Source organism: Microtus oregoni, unplaced genomic scaffold, assembly GCF_018167655.1.
Source record: "Microtus oregoni isolate MIOR12 unplaced genomic scaffold, Mior012 000005F_ref0000423, whole genome shotgun sequence".
In the NCBI taxonomy this organism is placed as follows: Eukaryota; Metazoa; Chordata; class Mammalia; order Rodentia; family Cricetidae; genus Microtus; species Microtus oregoni.
Genome location: NW_024543064.1, coordinates 40,976,204 through 41,003,152, shown reverse-complemented (window position 1 = coordinate 41,003,152; position 26,949 = coordinate 40,976,204). Strand labels below are relative to the sequence as shown.

General features: G+C 53.0%; 1 protein-coding gene across 5 annotated transcripts; it reads right to left on the bottom strand.

Moving 5' to 3' along the window:
• Positions 1-558: 558 nt before the first annotated feature.
• On the bottom strand, positions 559-20,025 carry Podn (podocan). 5 transcript variants are annotated; one of them, XM_041651125.1, is made up of 14 exons: positions 19,971-20,025; positions 19,545-19,631; positions 17,354-17,468; positions 15,154-15,214; positions 12,019-12,335; positions 10,779-10,872; positions 9,556-9,620; positions 8,685-8,794; positions 7,897-8,053; positions 7,461-7,576; positions 6,593-7,250; positions 4,313-4,461; positions 3,222-3,429; positions 559-1,413 (listed from the first exon to the last, which is right to left on the bottom strand). In XM_041651125.1, the coding sequence occupies exons 5-13, from the start codon at positions 12,328-12,330 to the stop codon at positions 3,246-3,248; spliced, it is 1,845 nt and encodes a 614-aa protein (XP_041507059.1). In that variant the 5' UTR covers positions 12,331-12,335; positions 15,154-15,214; positions 17,354-17,468; positions 19,545-19,631; positions 19,971-20,025; the 3' UTR covers positions 559-1,413; positions 3,222-3,245. The 5 variants fall into 5 exon arrangements, 4 of the variants coding, with proteins under 4 accessions (XP_041507059.1, XP_041507062.1, XP_041507061.1 ...); XM_041651128.1 differs by having other exon boundaries at positions 15,180-15,214; XM_041651127.1 differs by lacking the exon at positions 19,971-20,025 and having other exon boundaries at positions 19,545-19,827.
• Positions 20,026-26,949: the final 6,924 nt, after the last annotated feature.

Below are 26,949 nucleotides of genomic sequence, written 5' to 3'. Positions count from 1 at the left end.
GAGCTCTAAATGGCAGCTAGGTACAGCCTCCCTACAGCTTTCTGTCCAAGCCAATATGCCACAGTGGGGTGGCATATTGGACATGTCTCTCACCTCTTCCCTGGGAATGCTTAAAGAGACTGGCCTCAATGTCAGCTCTACACGAGCTCTCAGACCTGTCTTCTGCCTCTTCCCTACCTGTGACCAGCACAGACCACATCAGGAACCCCAGCAACACCACCTCCATGCAAAGATGACGAAGGTGACTCTTCAGGTGGATCCTCTGCCTGGGGGCTCAGCTTGGGGGAGCAGGGGGAATGGACAGGCCTGTGCCCTGTCTGACTCTAAAAGCAGATTTCCACCCCCTGAGAGTGCATGTGCCAAGCCTTCCCGCCTTGCTATGTCCTATCCCTCCTCTCTCGGCCCCGCTCCCGTGGGGGCCCCTCAGGCCTAGCCCTGGCCTTCAGTCTTGCTGGTCAGGGGTATTGCTTGTTGGATCTCTCGCCCACCCTGAGCAGAGGCCAGTCCAGCTCCTGAGGGAAGCACACTCAGACACAACATGGCTGCGAGGGCAGGGGTAATACTTTATATTAGTTTTTCTGTAACAGGAAAAATCAGCTTTGAGACTTTTATCTTTATATATTTTCCTTCTTAAACAAAACCAAAGGTACCCAGAACTTTCCTGCAGAACTGAAGACCAACGCAGCTGCCACCCCCAACCCCCACCAAGCACAGCTGCCTCCTTTCCCTCCCCCTCCTTCTTGAGAATGTCCTCAGAAAGTGCCTGTGGCCTGCCAGGGCACAGCAAAAAGGGGCTCCCTGTGGTGGGACTGCCCCAGCACCTGGGGAGGGGGTGAGGCCATGGTAGAAGTTAGAAGGTTCGCATCCCCAGAGGGAAGGCACAAAACAAAAGCCAGCTTTTGTGAGTCTCAGAGGGAGAAAGCACCTGGCCATGAACAAGGAGACAACCGGAGTCTCCAAGGGAGAGACAACAGAGGACAAGGCACATGGCCAACTGTTAACGGCCAGAGCTGGCCAGAAGCAGGAACTTTCGGTGGCATAGGTCACTCTTTATGTAAATTGGGGAGAGAGCAGTTGCCTGAGTGTACCAGGCCAGTGTGGACTCAGAGGTCAGGGTGTATGGTGTGTGTGTGTGTGTGTGTGTACGTGTGTGTGTGTTGGTGTGGGACTGTGAAGACAGCCAGTCTGGAGGGTCATGTGCAGCTGGCTATCTGTGTGTCTGTGTGGCCAGGCTGGGGGTGTGGTATCTGCTTGTGTCTGATTGTGTGGCATATTACAGGAAGGAGTGGGACAGGAGATTGTGTTCAGCCTGTGGCATTCGGATGCCCCTTGGGCTCAGCGTTGGGTATGTCAGAAGGGGACACTCGTGGGGCACAGGTCTGGGCTGCAGAAGGAGTCCGGTGGTCCATCGTCCTGTGGAACACGTTGCAGAGTCAGGGCTAGCTCCAAACAGCTTTGGATGAAATGAACCAGGGGAACGGGGGGGAGGCGGGGATTGGAAGCTAGACTACTGTGAGTGGGGATGGGGAGGTGCCCTGCTCGAATCCAGAACTCTCTGGGACTTCTCCCAGCATTCCACTCGGTTGGCTTGGCTATGGCCAACATTCCACAAAGGGGGAAGATTCTCCTTAACCCCAGAGAGTCCTCGTGGGATAGCAATTATCCTTTCCTGCTGACCCCTGACTTTTAAGGATGGTACCTTAGGACAAGGACTCTACTTCCATAGCTGTCCCTGGTAGCTGGATCTGCCCCCCTATGCTTACAACCCTGCCATGCTTTCTGTCATAGGTATGCCCTGTCCCCATCATCCATCCTCACAGCTGTCACCCCCATCAATAACCCCCCACCACTAGTTCCTCTCAGCTCCAAGCCCTACTTCAAGTCAGCATCCTAACTGTGGCCATGACCAGCAGCCTCCTCCTATGGCCACACCCTGACTTCACAGCCCCTAATACATTCTCTGAAGTCCTAAGGAACCTTAGCTATCCCCCCTGACCACTGCTCTCTGCCGGGACACTCCCTATCACCTGCCCAGGTTTCAGCAACCCCCACCCCACATCTCTGCTACAACACTTCCACCTGCCCCTCCTCACCAAGTCTGGCCCCCAGGACAGAGACTGTTAATATCCCATTTCCTTGTTCCTTGTCTTTCTGGCCCCACAACCCTAACCAAAAAGGCAGCCATGGATGAATCCAAATCCCTGCTTGGCATCTTCCACTGCATGGACAGAAAGCGGATGGTCTCGGGCTGATGTGACTTCAGATCCAGCCACTAAGCCACTAGCCAGCCTGTGACTGCAGCCACTCAGCTCCATGGCCCTCCTTCCACAGTGGGACAGTTACAGTCTTCTGAAACCCCTACCGTAGCCATCATACCCGCTCCCCTCCCTGCACCGCCCTCCCTCCACGGCATATCCCACGAGCATTCATGTCACCTGTGCCAAGAGGAACACCGAGCAGAGTGGGCTTCGCAAGCTTTACATGGCCTCCCTCTACTTCCCACTCCGCTCCTGCTACCCCAGAGCAGATATAGTCATTGACTTCCCAGACATTCTCTCCACCCCTGCCTCTCTCTCGGGGGTTCCCTAGGAAGTCGCAGGACTGTGTAGACACATCCATTTAGGCTCAGCAGAGACCACCTTCCTTGAGCTCTTTGCACTGAAACAGCTCGAGTCTCCTGCTTCTAGAGAAATCCATGCAAGTACTAGGTATGTGTGTATATGTGTGTCTACATGTAAGCCTGTGCGAATGGGTACCTATAGAGACACCTCTATGCACACTTGTTCACACAGATATGTACCTGTTATTGCCTGTGATTGTGTCCTGGAGGAAAGCATGCACACATGCACACATGAGTGTGTGCAAACTCCCTGTACGTTAACTGTCTATGGCTACCCTCTCCCTCTCTGTCCTGGACAAGCTCTTCTAACTCCCTCAGTGTCTATACCTATCTCAAGGCCTACAGCAACTACCTCCCATCTCCAGCTCAGGCCTCGCCCCTGAGCCCCAGACGTGGGAGTCTCTGCACCCCAGGCTATCTCCCAGTACCGTACTCATCCCCCTGTTAGAATGCCTTGGGCACAGACTGGCTTCCATGGGCACTATGCCACACACACCAACCTCTCCCATGGTGCAATCCTACATGCAAAACGAACTGACAGGTTTTCAAAATGAAGGGATAGAATAGAGGACAGGGTGAAGTTGACACAGAGACCACCCACCTGGGTCAGATATATGTCACTCCGTTACGATCCTGTCTCCTCTTCCTCCTCCTCTTCCTCCTCCTCCTCTTCTTCTTCCTCATCTATGTGGCCCCGGTCCTTGGAAACGTCACCAAACTCAAAGTTGCCCTCAATGTCCAAGACCTGCAGGTGTTTCAGCCTCCGGAAGGCGCTTTCCACCACGGAGCCCACAGCCAGCTTGTTGAACCTGAGCAGCGGTCCAGGGGTCAGTGTCAGGTGCTCGGGCTGATGCCCTTATGCCTGCCCAGCTCAAAAGGGAAGAGGGCAGAAAGGTGTCTAGGACATGGGACAGCAAGTTGTAAAGGTGGGGAGCCAAGCTGCAAGGCACACCGTGGCAAGTAGACCTTTTACGGTGCTGAGAGCTTAGAGGAAGGGGACGGCTGGGACTGTCACCTGCGAGGCAGAGAAGTCCCCCACTATACATACACCTACTTCAGGGATAGAGTGGCAGCCAGAGAGTGGCCTCTGCTGCCCTCTGGCACCAACCCCAAGATCTGCCTGGCACACAGGCAAGGCCATAGCTGAGCTGGTAAGAGTACTCAGTCCTGACTTTAGACCCAACGGTGCCTCAGCGCTGCTCAGAAACCCAAGACACACCACACCAGTGCCACCACCCTGGACCTTCTGCTGTCTTCTGTTCTGTCTCCTCTCTGATTTTGGCAAGGTGAGGGGGGTCGAGTTGAGGTGTGGGAGGGGTTGAGAAGAAGCCATAGACTGTGGGGTCTGAGTTCCCTGAAGTTCTAACCCCAGAGTCCAGTGGGAACTAGGCATCTGTTGTTCTTGGTCTGACACCTGAGTCCCACGTGGCTGGCTGTGAACACAACTGTCCTAGCAAGATGCTCCCTGGGCCTCCTCTCATGCCCATGACAAACAGCAACACCCTACACTAGTCATCAACGTGCCTGATGCCCGCTAAGAGACCTATGAGCCATCGCAGGCCTGCAGAGCTGTGCTCACACTCTACCTGCAAGCCACCTCAACTGCCCATATATTGTTAGATGTGTGGTGGTGGTGGGGGGTGCAACGGGGTGGGGGAGGGGAGGGGCAAAGGAGGCTTCAGGGACTCCTACCTGAGAAAGATCCCCTTGAGGTTGGGGGTCGAGTCGAAGGCATTGGCAGGAACGGAACTGATCTTGTTATTCTGCAGGTACAGGTACTCAAGGGACGGGGGCAGCCCCTGGGGGATCTCTGTCAGCTGGTTCCCAGCGATGTCCAGCAGCTGCAGAGGCGAGCAGGGGATCAAGGACTCCCACCTGTGCAGAGCACTTAACAGTTTACAGGCTCCCACCAAGCCACAGACTAACTATATCTAATGAGAACCCCAGTGGCTGCGTATCATAATCCTAGCCTTTCCCCTTTAATCCACCTGTCACTTCCATCGGACTAGACACGTCAGGATCAACATGTGCAGGTCGCATGTACAGGGGCCAAGAGAGTGGGCACAAGACTTGTAGAAACCCTGTCACAACAAGCAGGCCCCAGGCTGGGCAGGCTCAGAGTCACCTCGTGCCTGGAGCCCAGGAGCTATAGCCAGGGAAGTGGAGCAGGGGACCTGGCACACACTGCACTGTGCCCACCCTTGCTGCCCCTCTGAGTGCCCATGCACCTTCTTCAGACCCACACTAGTGCTGCCGACGATGGGACTTCATGCTCTTGAAGCTCCTTCATCACCCCAAGAGGCTGGGACTCGGGGTCATTGCCCAGATCCCACACAGCTTCGTGAGTCAGCATCAGGATTGCAACGAAACCCAAAATTTCCAGCTCTGTCACCTCCTCTGCCCACAGGGCTTCTTATTTCCCGTTTTGTCTTCACAGCCGTGGGCACCCTTCCCACTCTTGGCTTCACCACTCCCTCATTCATTCCAGAGATGGTTGGTGCCCATGGGTGCTGGGGACATGGACTCCCTGAGACACCATCTCCACCCTCAGGAAGACAGACAGGCTGTGTAGATGGACCAGCGCCTGATTAAACAAGCCCCGGGCCTGGCTGTAAGGAGGGAGCAGGGAAAGGCCTCATCCAGCCTGGAGCCAGGAAGTGCTTTCCAGGGCATTAGCAGAGGGTGGATTTGAGGAAAAAGCAGCAGTTGCTGTCAAAAGACCCACAGTGTGAGGGAGAGTCCCTGCTCACTCTCCAGATACCCAGGCTGAGGCTCGGGGAGGTGTCTGACCTGCCTGTCCCTGCTAACTGATAAGATGTTTCCAGGAAAGAGAGCAGGCAGAGTGCTCCCCACAGAAGAACTGATGTGTGCCTGAGCAGGGGCAGGGGGAGCCTTGAAAACCATAGCAGGGAATCTGGCCTGGGACCTCGAGGAAGCGGGGAGCTCCAGAAGACTTGGATAGGAGTGCAGATGCTATTCAATTAGGGGAGTGGTGAGACCCTAGGAAGGTGAGGTCCAGTGCAGAAATGGGGAGGATTGGCCTGGGGCATAAGCAGCCTAAGTGGAGAGCTGGAACTGAGGGAGGAGCTAAAGCGTGGGCCTCTCCTTCTACCCAGAACATAGGCTACTGACAACCTACAGGACCCAAGGCCTGGCCGATGAAGCTTATAAAGAAAACAGTGCAGAAAGAGACCTCAGAAGTGGCATCTACAGACCAGGCCCTGAGGAGGTCTGAGGGAGGGGGACAGTGTGGAGGTTCTCAGCCTCTGTCATGAAGAATATTTCTGGGAGGAGAAGAGCGCTGTAGCAGGCCTGGCCCCTCTTTAGGGCTCTGATGAATTCCACCTGCTCGCTGCTCCCCTCACATGGGAGGGTCTTCTCGTCCCCAAAGAGGTTTGACCTTGGGAATACCCTGCACAGCCACAGCAGCCATTTCCATTAGTTGGCCCAGAGTGCCTTGAGCCGCTCTCCCATCCTGCCCCGTGGCTGACTGGTAAGATCAATGACAGCGCCCCAACCTCCAGCGTCAAGGCCCAGTCTTCTGCAAGCACCTGCTCTGTACTTCAGGACCATGGGACCATGTTGCCCAAATTGCCCCCTAGTCCTCCTGAGCTAGGGACCCTGACCTGAAGCCATGACTATCTCTCACCTCTACCACCCTTCTCAAGCCTAGGTCTGCCTGTGGTGACCTGGCCCGGCCACCCCAGACACAGGCTCCTGTGCTCGCTCTGCCATTTGCTTTTGAACCTATAAGTAGGTTGGAATGCATGGTCACAACCCTCCTACCCTGAGGTCAGCCTCCCCAGCAGGTATCTAAATGTGAATTAGTTCAGTCTGGCTAACCCACAGGAACCTAGCGCCTGGCACAGCTGTCCCTCATCCCCGCAGCTGAGTAAGTTCAGGGCAGCCATCACAGTAGGTCCACCATCCTCTCTCCTCCCAGTGCCCCCATGTGGCCAAGTCCTTTAGTACCTGCAGACCAGCAAGGTCCACCCAGGCCCGGGGTCCCAGGGCCCGGCTCCGCAGTCGATTGCCTGTGAGGTAGAGTTCCCGTAACTGGGCCATGCCAGCTAGCGCCCCGCGTGCCAGGGCAGCCAACTCATTCCTCTTGACCTTCAGCACGTGTACATTTCTAGGCAGGCCCGGAGGCAGGGTTTGCAGGCGATTGCCAGACAGGTCAAGGGAGCGCAGCAGGCGCAGCTTGCGGAAGGCATCCCGGTGCATCTGTGGGCTGGTGATGCGGTTGTAGCTGAGGTTGAGCTCTTCCAGGAAGTAGGTGGTGGCGAAGTCCTCGCGGCCGATGCCCGTGATCTGGTTGTGCAGGATCATGAGGGTGCGAACTCGGCGGGGCAGGCCACTGGGCACCCGCTCCAGCGCGTTATTGTACAGGTGCACCGTGTGCAGCCGCTTGAGGCCCTGGAAGGCCAGCGGGTGGATGCCCTCGGCCCGCAGCTGGTTGCTGTGCAGCAGCAGGTACTCAAGGCTGCGGATGGGTGTCAGCACGTCAGCGTCGACGCTCTGGATGGCGTTCTTCTCCAGGTGCAGCAGGACCAGGCTGCGGGGAAGGCCCGCTGGGACCCGTGACAAGTTGTTGCTGGACAGGTCCAGGTACTCCAGGCTCGAGAGCTTCCTGGAGAAAGGAGGGGACTGAGATGCTAAGCAGGAGCCCACATCCCACATCTGTTGTCTCAGCAGGCCTTATCTATACTTGTTCCCAGAGACAGAAATGGCAAAAGACACAAGCCCCAAAGTTTCTTCTCCAGGGAAAGCAGCCAAGGAAAGTAGACACATGGCCATGCCCAGCTGGTGATAAGGAAGATGTGGTGATACAAGGACCCACCAGAAGGTCTCATTGTCCAGGCCTTCGTCGGTCAGGTAGTTGTTTTGCAGGTACAGCTCCCGGAGGTTGCTCAGCTCACTGAAGGCCCCAGGGGGGATCTTCTCTAGCTTATTGTTCTAGAAGGAAAGGCAGGGAGGGGGTAAAGTAAGAGGCCTGGGTCCTGGCACAGGATGAGGTGCACAGAGAAGCCTGGGGGCCAGCAAGAGGGGAGCCATACCTGCAGCATCTGGGTGTGCTGATAGACCCCCTCAAACCCACACTGATGGTCAGGTGCCCAGATATAGCTGTCTGTTCCCCTAGGTAGCTAATACTCTTGCACGGGACTCTCAGTCTCACTCAGCATCCCCATACCCAACTGGGCCATGCTTCTCCCTCAGTTGGTCTCTGTGGGCCACAGGTCTGCTTCTACCCCACATCTGCCGTCTCTGCTCCCCACCTTGAGATGCAACTTGTACAGGGCAGGTGGCAGGTGCTTGGGCACGTGGCGCAGGAAGTTGCTGGACAGGATGAGGATCTCGACGTTGCTGGAGCCGTTGAACATGTTGTCCGGCAGCCCGGCATCTGCTAGCTTGTTATTGTGCAGGTATACAGACCTGTGGGGTTGAGGTGCAGTCCTCACCCCACCTGGAATCCCCGGCCCTAGGCCAGCTTTGCTGTGTACCTTACCCAAGACGAGATCAGGGCCTAGGGTACTTTTCTACCATCTTAACCCGGGGATGCAGAGTTAAAGGGCTTCAGAACCCCCTATATGGTCAGGGACAGCGACCAAAAGGCTCGGCACCCTGCCAGAAGTCACCACATAAATTTTAGTGGCAGAAACAGGACTTCCTGGTCCCAGCCCAGACTCCTTCATCTGAAGTTTAGTGTGGGGGTCCCAGGAATGGTCACACCCCTTAATCAAGTTCAAAGAAGGGCAGCGTTGCTGGCCGGAAGCTGCTCTTCCCTCCCAGACCCCACCATTCCCATGCATAAGCTCATTCCTCATCTACTGCACAGAGGCCTCCTCATCCATCAGGTCTCAGCTTTCTGGATCCTGATCCTCTGATCCTCTAGGCCCTGGCTGTTCCTCCACCAGCCCTGAGCACAGCCTGTAGCCCACACACAGCACAGCACAGAAGGCCCCTTCTCAGGGCCTGCCTGGGTCCCTTCTTTGTCTCAGCTTCCCCCAAACCCTCCAACTCACCCGATATGCATTCATTCCCACACCCAAATCTGACTTCTAACCTCAGATTTGGCTTTTGGCCAAAGGTGAGTCCATAGATCTTAGTGAGATAATTGGCAGCAAAGTCCACACTGATCAGGGCGTTTGGCAGGAATCGGGGTGCCAAGGTGAGCTGGAAAGGAAAGAGCCGACAGAAAGACCAATAGAGGCTAGTTCTGGGCCCTGCCACTGGGTGCTTATCTGTTCCCGTCCCTGGGTTCTTCCCTGACACCAAAGCCACTTCCCTAATGTAGAAACTTCTGATGTTTCGAACGTTCCATCTTTTGATAAAACAAATGTGCCCAGTTCCCATAGCCCTTTGCACCTGACCCCACACTCCTGGGCTCCTGGGCTCCTGGGAAGGGGTTAGAGGTCAGAAGGAGGAGTGTGATTGAAAAGTTGCTCTGGACAAAGGGAAGGCCAGCTCCGCTCCTGCCAGCCTTTCTGTCTTTCTGTTTATTATTTACTTCTACACATTTTGAAACAAGTCTCCTCGTGTCCATGCTTGTCTCAAATTCCCCGACTTCAATGCTCCTACCCCAGCCCTGAGTACTGGGGAGAACAGAAGCATGCCACCTCAGCTGTACAGACTTCCCCTGGGCCCAGGCTGGAATCTTCCAGCCCTTCATTGCTCTGCTCAAGGGCCTGTGTGACAAGCTGGGTTCTCCCTCCACCCATCCGTGCTGGAGACCTTGGCTGCTTCATCAACAGACACGCTCTAGCTTATAGGGGATGGCAAGCGTCCCCTTCTCAACAGCCATGACAACAAGGACCAAGAAGTCAAGCTGGAAAGGGCACTGGGGGACAATCACAGAAAGCAAGGGAAAAGAGAGCCAAGAGCGCAGGGAAGCCCACCTACCCCCAGGAAGCCCGCCCACCCTCCATGACCCTCACCTTGTTGTTGGCCAGGTACAGGTAATTGAGACTCGTCAGACGCTCAAATGCTTCCTCTGGGAGCCCTTTAAAGGACAGGTCAGAGCCCTGGATGAAGGATAAACTGCAGGGGAGCAGGCGAACCACCCACTTGCTAGGCAACTCCCTCCCTTCCCCACCAGTTTGTGTTTATCCTGTGTTCTCTCTTCTCCTGATGTGGCCCAAGCAGAGAAGGAAGCAGCTAAGTGCTTGCTGGGTATTGAGTGACCTAGCTTAACCCTTTGAAGCCAGAAGGAGTGCTCCCCTGGGGATGGCTGCACAAGGGGTCAGAGCCCCCCTTCAACCTCAGCCCCACCTATAGGCAGGTGCAGCCAAGCTGGGATAGGCTCTGTGTAGGGGTAGGCCTCACCCCTGGTCCCCTCTGACAGCTGGCTTGTGAGGAGACCAGTTAGACTGGCCCCTCTCCAGCCATGTGCTGGCCTCTGACATCCAGTTCCCATTCCAGGACCCCCAGATGCTGGGACGGGCCCAAGTCAAAGGAGAAGGAACAGTTATATAAGCCACGGCCGGGCCATCTCTCCATGGAATACCCTGCTGGGTGTGACGTGACAGCCAGATAGAGCTCCTGCAACAGTGCGAGAGAGAAGCTGCTAGGTGAAACAAATCAGGCGCCGCAGCGATCGCAGGAGCTCAGTAGTGGCTTTAAAACCTAGGATGAAGGACTGCAGATCACAGAGGCGGCTGTACACTGCGTAAACTCGCTGAAACATACCAGATTGGAGTGGACTTTTAAACCAGGTCACTTATAGTACATAAATTACATCTCAATAAAGCTGCTTTCTTTTAAAACGGGGAAGGGAGAGTACCAAATCTTAATATTGATTAATTCGAAGTGGCGGGATTAGGGTTTTCTTCTCCCCTTCCACTCTGTTTCCTGAAAGTTCTATCCCAATTATGTATTTTACTTGGTCTTCGGGGAGAAAAGACAACTTGCAGAGTTGCTGACAAGGCCCCAGGAGCCCGAAGTCCTACCTCCTGGGTCCCAGACACCCCCAGCAGGGTGAGGATAACATCAGAGAGCACCCCTGCAGCCCAGCCGAAGCCTGGCTCCCCTTCACCCCAGGCTCTCCAAGATGAGTTTTTTCCTCGGCCACCATTCCTCTCAAGCCTCTGAGACACACACACACACACACCGTGTCCCAGGCCCCTGAGCAGGTGTCCCAGCTCCGGAGATGTCCCCTCACCTCGGGAGGTCAGGCGGTTGTTCTGAAGGTTGAGTGTCTCCAACCGCTGCAGCCTAGCCAGCTCCTCGGGGTAGATCTTCTCCAGCTGGTTGTTCTGTGGGGAGATGGGGGGTGGGGGCTGTCCCTGAACAGAAGCCACTTAGCTCCCCTTCTTTGTTATACAGTCCCCACTCCCCTTGGGTACTAGGTTTCTGATCTGACCACACCTGGAAAACTCTCCTGGGTGGAATGAAGAGCCTGGTCTGGACCCCATAGGGCAAATTCTCTCTCTCTCTCTCTCTCTCTTCCTCCCTCCCTTCCTCCCTCCCTCCCTCCTTCCTTGTTTTCAAGACATGGTTTTTCTGTGTAACTCTGGCTACACTTTGTAGACCAGGCTGGCCTCAAACTCGGATATCTGCCTGCCTCTGCCTCCCGAGTGCTGGGATGAAGGTGTGGGCCGCCGCTGCCTGGCTAAGCCTTTTATCGCTGTTTGACGTTTTTGTCTACTCATTGGTCTGTCTGTCTCACCCACATACTGTGAGCACTTAAGTCAGAGTGGAACCATGCCCTTCCCAACACCCAACACCCCACACAGAACCAGAGACACCCACAGCAGGTCCATGACAGTCTGTGTGCGAATGGGTGAGAAAATGAACCTATTAAGAACTGTCTTCAGTTCGTTCTTTCCTCTCATTGGCCGACAGCCTGCCTAGCCCCGCCCCACGGAGTGACCACAGGCAGGTCTTCTGCCTTTGCTGGATCTCCTCTAGGGAAAGTGTAACAGTTCGCCCCTCCCCTAGGACTGCCCTAGACGCACCAGGGTCCATCCATCTAGTCAGGAGGGCCTCAGCAGGGGCCAGTGCTCCCACACTATGCTCTGAGCCCACTTCCTCTTGGAGTTGGATCCCCTTGTCCTGGCTTTCCTAGTCCTGAAATGGTGTTAGTGGTTTCTTATCTATTCAACTGTTGGGCAACTCTGTGCCCACGGTGAGACATTTTTACTCTACAAGCTGAACAGCCTAGACTCCTCCACGAACCAGCAGGCTATATAGCAGGCCTCTGTAACCAGGGCATCATTGGCACCGTAAGGGTAGGACCAGGACTCTGCAAGTCTGATCTGCCTTGCTACTCTGAACCAAGCGGGGGGGGGGGGGGGGGGGTGCTCTGAAAATTGGAGATTCTGGGTAAGAAGGGAGTTTTACTACCATGTTGAAGGTTTGAAGTTAGCAGCTGGGAGTAGCAGCTGGAACAACAGCCTCACCTGCAAGGACAGATGGTTGGTGTGCTCAGGCAGATCACCTGGAAACTCACGCAGGTCAATACCACCGCAGTCTACAACACCTTCCTGGGAGCAGGCACAGTCGCGGGGACAGTCGATGGTGGCTGGACCCGGCTCCAGCTCCTCGGGGCTCAGAACTAGCACAGGCTGTCCTTCCTCCACAAATTCATTCTCCTCAGGGCTCAGGCTGTGGAGGTCACTTCGGCCAAACACAGGAGCCTTCACAGCCAGGGCAGGGCCCAGGAGCAGCTGGGGCAACAGCAGCAGGAGTGGTAGGCCCCTGCTGCTGGCCATGGTGCCTGCGGGAGGGGGGGGGGGGGAAATGGCTCAGGCTCACCTCGGTGCCAGGTGACTCACTGATCCCATACGTTGGGCATGTAGTTATGGCCAGTGGAGGGCATGATAGGGCCCCCTAGACTAAGACAGTGGCACTCAAGAGCTCGGTGACTGCCACCCTTTCTCATGGGGGGGGGGTCTCCTCTGTAGTGATGGAAGGGCCATGAAGCCCTGTCCTTAGTCAGGGCTGCAAAACCGCCTATAACCCTCACCAGCCTGGGTCCAGAGGAATCTGCACCCTTATTTCACAGAAACTCCTGCTGTCCTGACCTAGGCAGTGTGACAAGCCTTTGTCTCTGCCCTAGCGGGTGTGACACTCTGCTCTAGCTCCCACGGAGGATCCCAGAACTCTGCCCCGACTCTTCCAACTCCCTCTCTATCACCAGCTGAGTTACACGGGACTACTTAGTGCTCCCTCCCTCCAGGCCTTAGCGCATACTATTCCTTCTGCCCCAGATGTGCTTCCCCTCTCTTGTGTGGTCGGCAATTTCTAAGAAATAACTGAAGAGGTACAGTGTATGGGGGTGGGTGGGGGATGGGTAGAGTCTGAGATTGCCCCAGGGCTTAGCGATAGTTGGCTTGGGTTGTGACTAAAAGTCACAGCCCCTAGACTGAGACCTATCACTTTCTGCATGTAGGTACCATCTGAGTGCACCCAAAGTCAGACAGAGAGGTGACCGAAGCTGCTGCCATCCTATGACCCGATGAGTCCCACCCCTGATGATCAGTCACTCAGCCATCCTCACCAGGGCTAGACACACTCACACGACCACTGCCCCTGCAGATAACCACTCCACCCCCACCCAGGGCAGCAGGGATGGGTACAGGCTAAGGATGTGACTTGACGACCATTGTCCCCATGGTCCCGCAGGCCAGGGTGTCACAAGGACTCAGAAATGTCTCCACAATGTGTTGAGCTGCAGGGAGAGGCACTGATCCCAGCATCACAGACCCCAGGCAAAGCCTCACCTCCCCCGATCCACCACACGCTCGCTGCACCAGGCAGGTGCTGTCTAAATTCACAGTCCTATCAGGACCGAGGATGGCAAGAGACACAGAGCATCTGATGCCCATTAGGGGACAGGAGCAGCTGTTGCTACGTAGATGACGCTACACCACACCATGTTCCATTGAGTGGCGCACAGGTGAGTGTCCAGGCTTCAGGCTCCACTCCAGAATGGAGTGGTCGGTACACAAGCCAGCCACCACTCCTCGGGAAATGCAGCCATGCAGCAGCTAGAAGGGTCTGACCAGAGCCTATCTCTGCAGGATTAGGGAACCTGGGAAGTTGGCAGTGACGCTGGAGGCTGAGATGTGGAGATCAGTGTGTGACTTTGGACAGTTTGGAAACAGTCTAAACTTCAGTTTCTTATCTGTCCTAAAGATGATTACAGAAGCGTCCTCCGTGGGCACTCCCTAGGTCAATGAGGGACACACAGTAAATGCTTAACGAATGAATAAACATGAATTTCTCCCTTCCGTTCTCTCTCCAGTGCTTCTCAGCCTCCCTAATGTATTAACCTTTAACACAGTTCCTCCATGTTGTGGTGAACCCTCAGACGTAAAACTATTTTCATTGCTACTTCATCGCTGTAATTTTGCTGCTGAGTCATAATGCAAACACCTGATGTGCAGGATATCTGATATGTGACCCTTGTGCAAGGGTTGTTTGACCCCCTAAAGGGGTCTCAACACACAAGTGAGAACCACCACTCTACTCCATAGCACGGTCAGCCCCCTAACCACCTCATTACCCACTCTAGCACCCCCTCTTCACCCCATCCCATGTGTGGTGGTTTGAGTAGGTGTGGCCCCCATCCACTCATATGTTTGAATGCTTGGCCCATAGGGAGTGGCGCTATTAGGAGGTGTGGCCTTGTTGGAGTAGGTGTGGCCTAAAAAGAAGCATGTCATCGTGGGGGCAGGCTTTGAGGTCTCATATATGCTCAATCTACACCCAGTGGCACAGCTCACTCCTGTTGCCTGTGGATCCAGATGTAGAATTCTCAGCTCCTTTTCCGGCACCATGACTGCCTGAATGTTGCCATATTCCACCATGATGATAACGGACTAAACCTCTAAACCGTAAGCCAGCCCCAACGAAACGTTTTCCTTTATAAGAGTTGGCGTGGTCATGGTGTCTCTTCACAGCAGTAAAACGCAAAGACACTATGTCTAGAACCCACTTGGCCTTCGTGGTCTGGCTGGTCCCAACCCATCGGCCTTAGATGGGCTGCAGAAGATGTCTAGTCCACTAGCCATCCTGACTCCCACTGCTGCACTAGCCCTGGGCCCTGGAGACAGAGATGAGAGAGGTCACATGCCCGTCCTGTCTAGAGTGGATGATACCATAAACCATGACCCACTCAGATCTGGGTGGCAGTCTTCCCTTGGAAGACAAGACATCCCAGGGAAAGGATAGGAAGAAGAGGGTAACAGCTAAATTAAGGAATCTTGACCATACGACTCACACAGCCTACTTGAGTCCCAGCCCACTAGTCTGGCAGAGCCAGGGAGCCCAGCAGATGCCCAGCTCTTAGGTGCCAGAGATCAATGAGCAGAAACGAATGGCACTGGCAGCAGCCTGGTCCTCCATTCCGCCCCCCCCACCCCGCCACACCTCTACAGACCATCAGCTTCCCCTCCCCCACAGCTGATTCCCCAGTCTTCTGGCCAGAGCAGACTTGGGGAGGTGGGGAGTAAGCCTCAAATTTACTTAGAGCAGGAGGCCAGGGATGGATGCAGGAAAGGCGCTGGGCCTCGCATATACAAGGTACTCACTGGACAGGCTGGCTTTCTTCCCTCACCTTTGGCTGGTCTCCATAAAAATCCACAAGCTTATCTGCACAAATACATAACTTAAATCAACATTCTGAACCACACTGAAAATGTTTTCTTCACTACTTCAGAGATCAGAGGGCAGAGGCCCATGGGGATCAGTCAGTGTAATAGCTGTTAAGGGGCTGCACTGAGCTCCGGGGCTTCTGCATTACCCCAGGCTGCTCTTGTGGGGGCCAAGCACACCAGGCTGGATCCTCTGTGGAAGTCTGGGGCAGGCTCCTGGCTGAGAGGTTCATGAAGCCCTGTCTCCTCCTGTAGACACTGGCTACCACATGTGGCTATGGAGCACTTAAAGCGTGGTTAGTCCATGTTCAGACAGGCTTTACCACAAAATTAAGTTTATCTGTTTTTTTGTTTTGTTTTTGTTTTTTGAGACAGGGTTTCTCTGTGTAGCTTTGGAGCCTGTCCTGGAACTCACTCTGTAGACCAAGCTGGCCTCAAACTCACAGAGAGTTGCCACTGCCCGGCAAATTTATCTGTCTTATTTTACTTTTAAAAAATTATTTGGGCCAGGCACGATGGCACACGCCTTTAATTCCAGCACTCGGGAGACAGAGGCAGGCAGAGCTCTGTGAGGTCAAGGCCAGCCTGGTCTACAGAGCAATTTCTAGGACAGACAGGGATGTATAGTAAGACCCTATCTTTAAAAAAAAAAAAATTAAAAAAAAATTGGTTGGGTGGTAGTGGTGCACACCTTTAATCTCAGCACTTGGGAAGCAGGGGCAGGCGAATCTCTGTGAGTTTGACAGGATAACCAGGACCACACAGAAAAAAACCTTGCCTCAAAAATCCGTAATAAATAAATAAATATAAAAATTAAAGTGTATGTGTACGTGTGTGAGAGAGAACACATGAGCAAGTGTGTATATGAGAGAGTGAGCATACATGTGAGTGTGTATGTGCGCGCACGTGTGCATGCGTGTGCAGGCATGTGCACACCAGGGTTAGCGTGTGGAGGTCAGGAGTGTGTCTTCTCCTTCCATTCCTGTTTTAGGCCTCTACTGCATACTCCATGCTGGCTGGGCATCAGGGCCCAGACAATCTCCTGCCTCTGCCTCCCACTTTGCCATAGGAGTGCTGGGATTACAGGTGTGTCCCTCTGCACCTGTGGGTTCAGGGCTAGCACAGCTGGTGCTTTTACTCACTGAACCATCTCTCTGGCCTCTCACCTTAACATGGCTTCTAGAACACTTGACACTGCATTTGTGGCTAACATCATGTTTGTTAAATAGTGCTGCTTTAGAGTCTGATGATAAACTGATGAGCTTTACAGTCAGGTAAACTGAGTCACCCGGGAGTTGAGGGGTGAGGTGTAGCGTTCACAGAAGCTCAGAGAAAGCATAGCCTTGTCATAGATGTCTCCCTAGAGGAAGTGAAGCCTAGACTAGGCGTTCTGATGGGCAAGCATCAGGCAAGAACAAAAGAGGGTCGGTGTGTGTGAAGGCCTGGGGTCCAGACAGTCCATGTCGAGAGTGCCACAAAGCTCCCTGGGCTGTCATGGCAGGTGGTAACTGGGAACGACACAAGCAAGCGCAATGGACACAAGTTAGCCACGGTTAGCCACGGAGTATCGCCTGGTTTCTGGAAGATAAGGAGCTATTGATGGGAGGAGAACAGGCTGTGGAAGGCTGGTAGTGAGCAAGGCTGTGTGAGGGATAAAGAGGCTGAAGGGCTGGTGCAGGGATTTCCACTCACTTGCTTTCCAGCAAGGACTAGATTCCAGAGCCAGACAGAAGGAATGAGCACGGCTGGGAGCAGATGCTCGGAGCCCAGCATCACCTCCTGTATTCAGGCTCATTGAGCCCCTACTCTTTTTTGAGCTATAGCTTGCTGGAGCAAGAGAAAGCCCAGGAATAGGCATAAACTATGTTCCTAATTTGCAAGCTGGAAATGCAAGTACAAATGCCTCCCCCAACTATTACCCACCCCCAAAATCTCAGACTCCTCAGCAGCCCTACCCTAGAGGTCTTAGATTTGTCCTTCAAGACTAGGCTGAGCCTCCCCTGATTCTGAGAGTGGAATGAGTTTATGGAAAGGCAGAGAAGAAAGACATACAATGTCATCTGTTCAGACTCCATTTTATAACCTAGTATAATAAAAATAACATAAATAAGAATCAGGAGCTGGAGTGATGGCTCACCTGTTAAGAATAGTACTCCACTTGCAGAAGATCTAAGCCCAGGACTCACTGGGACGGCTTACAACCACCTATACCCCAGCTCCAGGGGTCTGATACCTCTGGCCTCTGCCAGCACCTGCACACACAGACACATAGTTAAAAATAAGTCATAACCAGGCGGTGGTGGCATGTGCTTTAATCCCAGCACTCGGGAAGCAGAGACGGGTAGATCTCTGAGTTCAAGGCCACCTTAGTCTACAGAACAAGTTCCAGGACAGTCAGGGCTACATGGGAAAACCCTGTCTCAGGGGGTGGAGTGGGGAGTCTTAGACAAAAGAAGAAAGACAAGGTCATGATGGCTTGGCCAGTAAAGGCTCCTACCTCCAAGTCTGGTGATCAGAGTTGGAATCCTGGACCCACATAGGAGATAACCAATTCTGGCAAGTTGTCCTCTGACCTCCACACATGTTCTATGGCATGTGTATAGATAGATAGATAGATAGATAGATAGATAGATAGATAGATGATAGATCGATAGGTAGACGATAGATAGATAGATGATAGAACGATAGGTAGACGATAGATAGATAGATAGATAGATAGATAGATAGATGAGATAGAGGATAGATCGATAAGTAGATGATAGATAGATAGATAGATAAATAGATGATAGATAGAATAAATTTTAAAAGTAGAACTGACATTTTTCTTCCACCCATAGCCCTGAGATGGTCTTGAAGGCTAAGTAGGAGTTCCCCAGGTGAACATAGGGAAAGAAAAGCCCTCCAAGCAGATGGACAGCCTGGGTGGGGTATGACATAGGGACAGGAAAGAGGTGTGTGTGTTTAAGCAGGGTAAATGAAGAATAGAAATTAGGGATGGAGACACACGTTGCCAAGGGCATCAGCCACCATACCAGAGTGCTGGTGATAGGGAGCCATCAGGATTCCAGTAGGTTGTGATCAGCACTCTGTGTGTGACCCCACCAAGCCTACAGGTGTCACTTCCTACCCAGGATTCAGACAGAAGGGACAAAAAGTACCCACTCATGGTGCACAAAGTCACAGAATCTGACACTTCTTACCTTGCACACTGAAGACTGGGCCCAGGGCTCCTAGAGTATACAGTAGGAGGCAGGGCTCCAAAAGTATACAGTAGGAGGCAGAAGCCCCAGCCCAGCCATTGATGAGCTTCCCAGGGCAGCCCAGGCCCTTCCCAGGTGTGTGTGCTGATCATTTTGGCTTTCATAAGATGAAAGGGAGAGGTAGAGGAAAGGCCCATCCAGCGGTCCTCCCAGCTCACACCCCTGGTGCCTCTTCGTGCCTGGCAGAGCGCAGTCTCACCTTCTCCAGCAGATGCTCATGTTGCTACTGCTCATCCTTTTGTCATCTCTTGCGCGCCTGCATCCTAGCCCTAGCCTTGACTGCTTAGGCTGCAGCTGCCTTCCAACCCAGGCCCCAGCACAGGAGCCCCAAGCCGACCCCACCCCCTTCTTCCACCTGACTGCAGGTCAGGTATTCCAACTCCCCACGCCCTTCGCGCCCCATTCCCGCCTGAGAACGACAGTGCTTTTCGCTTTGTCCCTTTCTGTCCTGCTGGAAGTAGTAGCTGCCTACACAGACGGTGGGGTTGTGGCCAGAGCGCATGGCACTGTGCTAGACCGCACCGAAGGTCAAGACCCTTGCTCGCCTGTGCACCTCACCTGTCCACGCACCCTAGAGATTGATTTCTGCCTGCTGTGCTTGCTGGTCTGTAAAGAGGTCTGTGTTGGACTCGGTGGAGCCCCTGCTGAACTGACGTGGAAAGTCGCGGGATGCCCTGGGCCCAAGTTCTCAGTGCAGAGGGCCGGACCCCTTCCCAGTTCCACCTGCCCCCACAGTCCCTGTCACCCATCCGCGTGCCTCCACTTCCCCTCCCCATCCGCTCGCAGATTCTTTCCAGATGTGCGCAGCGGGAGGAGCCCGAAGGGTGGGATCAGACTCTAGCATCGAGTAGAAAAAGCTCCCTCTGCCCCCCTGATCCCTCAGGGGTCGCCCCCCTGCGCTATGTGTGTGCCTGATCGTGCTCCTGCGCAGGGTCCGCCGGACAGGGAGGGATGCGGCGACCCTCCCCGGCAGCAGCGATGGGCACCGAGCGGGAAGTCAGAGTGGGCTGCCCGGGCGCGGCCCATGGCCCGTGGTCCCTCGGCCCACCCGTCCGCCCGTGCCCTTACCTGCTGCTGCGCCCGCGCCGTGGGCGGAACAGGCTCCCGGGTGTCCGCTGCGCTCCGCGGCCGCGGGCTCCTGTCATTCGAGTAGCGCTGTGCGCACAGCGAGGCCAAGTTTTGTTGTGGGTTCTCTCTCCCCGCCTCTCCCCCGGCCCCCGCCCCGCTTGCATCTGCCGGACACGCCGGCCTCTCCCGACACAGGCGCAGGGTCCCGCCGGGCGCGGGGAGGGAGGGAGGGCCTGCGCCCAAGGCGCCGGGCTTGGCGAGGCCCCACTTCCCGGGAGCCCGTGCCGCCGCCCCGGCCCCTCTCCGCCCCCGCGGCCGCCGCACCACGCCCCCCCCCCCGGAGCCGGGCCAGGCGGGTGCCTCCCGCGCACCACGTCCCACTGCCAGCCTGCGCGGTGGAGCCGCTCCCCACTCAGGCCCCCGCACCTGAGCAGAGCCCGAAGGCTCCTTCAGCCACTGCCTCCGCGCTCAGCTTCTTCCTCATGCCTGGGAGGATTTTGCAACCATTCCAGGCGCAAGTGCCTTTCTGTTCCCTCTCCCACCCTGGGGTCCCCGGTTGTGGCTAACGCGGCCGCCAGCCAAGACCCTGCTGGACCCCTTCCCGACACAATTCCTTGTTCTCCGCCCCACCATCCGCCCTCATTCCGTTGGCCCTGGGCCCACAACTTGGTGAACCTTGAAGGATGGTAAATTAGGCCGGGAGTCTTCGTGCACTCAGGTCCTAGTCACAGAAAGACAAGGGGGCGAGCAGGGAGCATTTACGGCACCATATTGCTCCCAGGAATTGAAAATGGTTTCAAGGAGAGGCGCATTAAGTACTAGCAGCTGAAGCAACAGTGTTTGGCGCCAGGGGCTTCACGGTGGAAAGGAGGTGGGATGGATTTGGGTGCTACTTGGAACCTCCGCTCTGAAACAAACCTTTCAAAAGTGCTCTGGCCTTTGGGCAGGGCTCACCCGACTCCCGGAGAGGGTTGAGGATGACAAATCAGATGTGGAACCACTTGGCCACCTAAACCGCCAAAGACAAGGCTCTGGTAAAGTGGTTCCAGATCTTTCACCCTTGCTCTGCCGGCATTCTATTCCCATCTCCATGCCTTAGTCTCTAATCCTCACAGCACAGCAAAGGAGACTATTTCTCTAAAAGTAAGGGCATGCATGGCCTCTGCCAGACTGTGTAACTGACATTCCCACTCAGCTGGGGATTCTGGCCCATCTACCCATCTCAACAGCCCCCTGTGATGCGAACAGGCAGGTTGGTGAATAAGAAGACCAGAGCCCGGATTTGAACCCACGACCATCTGTTTCCATTACCCATCACCAAAGAACTTACAAGAATGGGAAAGGGAAATATTTTGCCTTCTTTGGCCTCAAATTCCAATCCTCCCTGAGCTCAAGCTCGAATGTTGGTATGATTCACAGTGTTGGACCGGGCCCAGCAGAGACGCATCTCGTGTTTTCTGGACAGGGCCTAGATTCAAGCAGAGCTAAAAGAACTGGATGCTATTGGCCTGTTTACCCACGAACAAGAGCATCAGCACACACTGAGGCTAACGAAGTGCAAGCACTGTCCTTGAATATCCCGTCCTCCCAGCCCTGTGGGGATGGAGCCACAGTAGACTATACTGGGAAGGGCCAGGCTGTTTTAGGGGCCAGGCGTTTGGAACACTATGCGCTCCCTTCCCTACCACCACAACTAGCTCTGCCAAGCCAGTGCCCACACACATTTTATGTCTGTGTGGTGCTGAAGATACAGGCTCCATTACAGAGGCCAGGTCTGGGGGCATCATGTCTCAGGTAGAAAATGGAGATGATCCTGCTGCAAATCCTCTGGCTTTCAGGAGGGATGAGGCACCTCTGAACCCACCGGTGCTGCTTCAGCTCCGCTGCACTTCTCAGTGTCAGCCTCTGTTTGGCCTGAGGTCGCTACAGTGCATGATGTCAAGGACAGGTTTTGGATAAAGACTTGGGCCCAAAGGAAAAGTAATCGCTGTACACCAAAAACTGTCTACGTTAAACAGAAAAATCCAGGACCCTGCAGAGCACTGGACTCGTGGTAAGTAGCCAATAAACAATACCTGTTTTTTACAGATCTGGTACCCTGTCCTGACTAAACTCCAAGAGATGGCCAACAGAAATGCAAAGACCAGCATCATGGAGCATGTCTGTAATCCCAGGACTTGGGTGGCTGAGGCAGGAGGACAGCAAGCTTGAGACAGCTGGGCTACACGGTGAAATTCTATCTGAAAACGTGGTGGGATGAGAGTTGGAGATACAACTCAGTGGATAAAGTACCTTGCCACACGAGCGTGAGGACCTGGGTTCAGACCCCCAGAAGCCCAGGAGAAGCAAGACACTGTAGCACGTGGGTCTGTAATGCCAGTGCGCTCCAACCAGGAGACGGAAAGTGGAGACAGGAGAATCCCCAAAAGCGGTCTCAACAAGGTACACGGTGAGGACTGACCCTGGAGGTTGTCCTGACCCCCCTACATTCACATTTTAGCTGCCCCCATGCCTGTATTAACACACTAATAACAAACATACACGCAAAGATTTTAAAGACGACAAGTGTCGAGAAACAAACTCCTGAACTGCCAGCCCGAGCGCCTTCTAATCAGAAACAGAAGGAAGCGACATAAGCGGGGAGGGGGACACAGCCATGAGACACAGAGCTGGGGCTGAAGGACGGGGAGTCTAGCGGAGGTTTGATGGTGAAAAGGAGAGAAAAAGAGCAACGAGCTATTTATCATACTTCATCAACCAGAGAAGAAAGGAATCCCTTCTTCCCTGAGCTTAGGACACAAGTCCTTTCCTTATCCAGGAGCAGCATCCTGAACACTAAGCTACAACAGGGGCTGGATCAAATCAGAGTGCTGTGTGGGTCTATGGAGTCTGTCTGGAAGTTTTTTATTGTTATTTTCATTCGTACTGGGGATTAAACTTGGGGCATTGTGTGCACTAGGCAAATGATCTACTGCTAAGCCCTCTTTTTAATTATATATATATATATATATATATATATATATATATATATTACAGGGTCTCATCAAGTTGCCCATCTTGAACTTTTGATGTTTGCCTACGGCTTCTTAAGTAAGCTGATAGGCCTGCAACCATCACCCTGACTGAAGGCTCCTGACAGAGGCCGAGACTTGGGGCTGAGGAAATGGCTCAGTTGGTAAAGTGCTCACATGAAGACCTAAGTTCAATTTCCAGAACACACCCCAAAAAGTTGAGCATAGAGGCATGCATCTACAGTCTCAGAAACTGGAACGGGGGTGGGGTAGAGACAGGGTCCCTGGGGCTTGCTGGCAGCTAGTCTAGCTGAATTGGTGAATTCAAGGCTCTCAGAGAGACATTGTCTCAAAACATAAATAAATAAGATAGGCTAGAGACACAGATCAGTTGGTGAAGTGTTTGCCATATAAGCTTGAGGACCTGAAGTTTGGGTCCCCGGCACCCATATGAAAGCCAGGCAAGACAGCACATGTCTGTAAGGCAGCCCAGTACTGTGGAGATAAAGGCAGGCCAAATCCAGGAGCTCACAGGCCAGTCAGTCTAACCAAATCAGTAAGCCTGAGGGACCCTGTATCCAAGACCATGCTGAAGAGCAATTGATGAAGACACCTAGAGTACGGACATGTGCACACACACACAACTCATCAAAGAAGTAGAGAATGATGGGAAACCCATAGGCCAAGTCACATACAAAGAGGTCTAGACTCCTATGACATATCACAAATATAAATTTTGGATTAGTGTATTTTTAATGTCCTCCACTGGGTTGAGCCCTCCAGGGCAAGAACCTTAAGTCATGTTGTGTGAGGTCCCAGGTAGAATGCCACATACCACCCCCAACATATACACACCAGAACACCCACCCCTTAACCTCCACAACCTGAAAACATGCTTTGTGACACAGAGGGCATTGCAGACATAGTAAGGAGCACGAATGTTTTCTCTGGGGAGACAGCTTCCGCTGGAGACTGAACGCAGGGCCTCAAACATTAGCCACATCTCCAGCCCAAGGTCATGGACTTTCTGAATTTCGTCATGGAAATTTATCTATCCATGCTGAGACATTCTGCAGGCTGGAGACAGAAGAAATGAAACAGAAGGGGCCTTCAAAAGATGTGACATATGAGGCTTCCACTAGCTTTAAAGATGAAGGAACTGTGAGGGAGGAAGGTTGTAGTTCTAGAAGATCAAACACCCACAGCCACCAGAGCTGCAAGCCTGGAGCAGCTGGGAGCTGAATTCTACCAAAATCCTGACCCATCCACCAGCAGACTCTCTGGTGATCTCCACATAACAGGCCAGGACAGCTGTAACGCAGCTTCTAAGACTCCGGGCAAAGCAGCCAGGGCAACCAACCAGGCATCCTGAACCATGGTGGTGTTATCTACCCCTTATTTCAGGAAACTGTGACCAGGGCACCCCACTAATGAGGGCTGGGGGCAGAATTCAATCTCTGGTCTTCAGGTTCCAGCCCAGGGAGATTCTTAAACAGGAAGGGTCCAGCAACACACCTCCCTCCGGCTGCTTTCACACTGAAAACTTCTGAAGATTCAATGTCTTCCAGAATCATGAACATGTATAAAAAGCAAAGGAGATGAACAAGTCCTTCTGGCACACAGAAGTAGTTTAGAAGACGTCCTCAAAACCGGCCGTGAATGAAAGGGTATGTTGTCCATTCCAACGGCCCTTCAGCCACCACTAAGGTCTGCCTCACAGTGGCCGTCCTCAGGGTGAAGATGCCTCTGCGGCTGGGGCCTCTAATCCACTCACTGTCAGTTTTATTGACAAGAAGGTCAACTGGTTTTCTTTTCTTTTTTAAAAAATATTTATTAATTTTAATGAACTTATGAGTTTTTGACCTGCTGTATGTGTGCGTACCATGTCTGTACTTCATGCCCAGTGTGTCTGCTCTCCCTACCACTGAAGTTACAGACGGTTGTGAGCCACGATGTGGGTGCTGGAAACTAAACCGGGGATCTCTGGAAGAGCAACAAGTGCTCTTAACTGTTGAACCAACTCTCCAGCCCTCAACTGATTTTCTTTCTTTCTTTCTTTCTTTCTTTTTTTTCTTTTCTTTTCTTCCTTTCTTCCTTTCCTCCCTCCCTCTTTCCTTCCTTTCTTTTATTTCTTGTTTTTTTTGAGACAGGGTTTCTCTGTGTAACAGCCCAGGCTGTCCTGGAACTAGCTCTGTAGACCAGGCTGGCCTCGAACTCACAAAGATCCTTCCTCTGCCTCCTGAGTGCTAGGATTAAAGGTGTACACCACCACCGTCCGGCAACTGATTTTCAACCAGATTTCTCATCCTATATTCTTCCCTTTACCTGTAGTAGCTAAGCAAACGTCTACCCTCATTGGTCTTTCCTTGGCCCACATCTGTGAGCTGGCATCACACCCTGCCCTTGGGAATCATCTCAGCAAACCCAAGGCTTCTTTGAGCTGCCTGGGCCAACCACTCACTTACTGTATCTGTGCCCATTTGTTTCCCTTCCAGCGAAGCCCCTTCCCTTGACCAGACCTGTGTACTTCATACTGCAGGAGGTGCCCCCATCCTAACCAGTGAATTATGGAATAACTTGCAGGAGAAAAGGTTAGCATTGGGTAGTTGATTGATACTTACTTCTCTTCCTGTAACTTCTGCACTCTTGTTTGCTTTAAAGATTAAATTTTAATTATTTGTATATATGTATTTGTATATACGCATGTGCGGGGGTGGTATATGCACGTAAGTGCAGATGCCGAAGAAAGTTGGAGACACTGGATCTCCCTGGGGCTGGAATTACAGACAATTGAGATCTGCCTGATGTTGGTGCTGGGAACAGAACTCAGTTCCTCTGTAAGCGCAGCACACAATCTTCACCACTGAGCCATCTCTTCAGCCCAATTTAATTTTTTTCTCAGTGATGTGGTCACTCCCAGGGCCTTGCACATGCTAGGAAAGCACTCTACCACCCGGCTACATCCCCAGCCCTTTGGCCTGCAATTTAAATAAACAGCACAGTATAATCAACTGTCCTCACTTAATTGTCTTTAATTGTTATGGCCATAAATGCAGCAACTATAGGTCAAATGTTTGCCATGTCTACATACCGCTGAAAACAGTAACGTGAGCACTGGCAGCAAAGACTTAAGAGAACTGACTTAAGACCTCCGCTTTGTGCAGTAAGTTTTGTTCTCTCTCTCTTTTTTTTTCCTTCCTTTTTAAACATAGTTCTTCAAAAAGTCTTCCTAAAATCCCATACCAGATAAAACGTCCAGCCAGATGGAATCAGACTCCACACTTCCCAAGAGCCAACAATCTAGCCCAATATTCTCTGTTCTTACCAAGAATTAAAGAGCCGTGTGCTGCAGCAGTCTCCAGACACACAGAAGACTGGACTGTTCCAGAAGATTTTGTAACTCTCTATTGAGAAAAACTAAATTGGGCCAGACTTGGCTGTGGTTCCCGATAGCCCCGTAAATCTTTCAGGCCCCTCTTCGGCTGTTTAGCACAAATCCCTAATTCTTCCCCGTGTGGGTCCAACCCATGGAGTACAGCACATGGAGGCACAGCCTGGCCGGTGGCTTCTCTGGTGAATAACATCTGCGGGCCTTGTTGTCTTCAGAAAGCAGCTGCCGCACAGGTCAGCTAGAACCGCGACGTTTGGCAAAATCTCAGCCTCTGAATGTCATACTGAATTATTCTATATCTGTTCATTCAGCTACTGTTTAGTTACAGAGGCAATTAAATTTTAATGGTTCTTAGGCTTGGTAAGGCACGGCTTTAATCCCAGTCCTTAGGAGGCAGAGGCAGGTGGATCTCTGTGAGTATAAGCCAGCCTGGTCTACATATAGGGTTCCAGGACAGCCAGAACTACATAGAGAGACCCTATCTTAAAAAAAATAAAATTGATGGTTCTTAAGAAAAATGTAAGAATGCATACGGTCAATAAAGCAAACTACCCTCAATCTTAAACCCAACTAATTATCTGGACTCAGAAAATTCTCAGAATATCCCAGACCAGTAATTTCTTCATGTACGGAAACCGTTCTCAAATACCTTAAACACGGCCTACTGAGCGCTAAGGCGCACGTGACATTTTACAGCCACAATTACTAACCCTTATCCACCTAGGCACAATCACACCCAGATTTATTATTTATATGTGTGTATGTGTCACGTATATGGGTAGCCAAGGAGGCCAGAAGGCAGCACTGGAGCCCCAGGAACTAGAAGCCACCCAACGTGGGTGCTGGGTTCCAAACGTGAGTCCCCCAGTAGAGCAGCAAGTGCTCTTAACTGAGGCTCCAACTCAAGAAGAAAAAAAGCTTGTGTGTGTGTTGCCTACATGTATGTATGTGAACCACGCGTGCCTGCAGAGGTCAGAAGACCTTGGATCCCCTAGAACTGGAG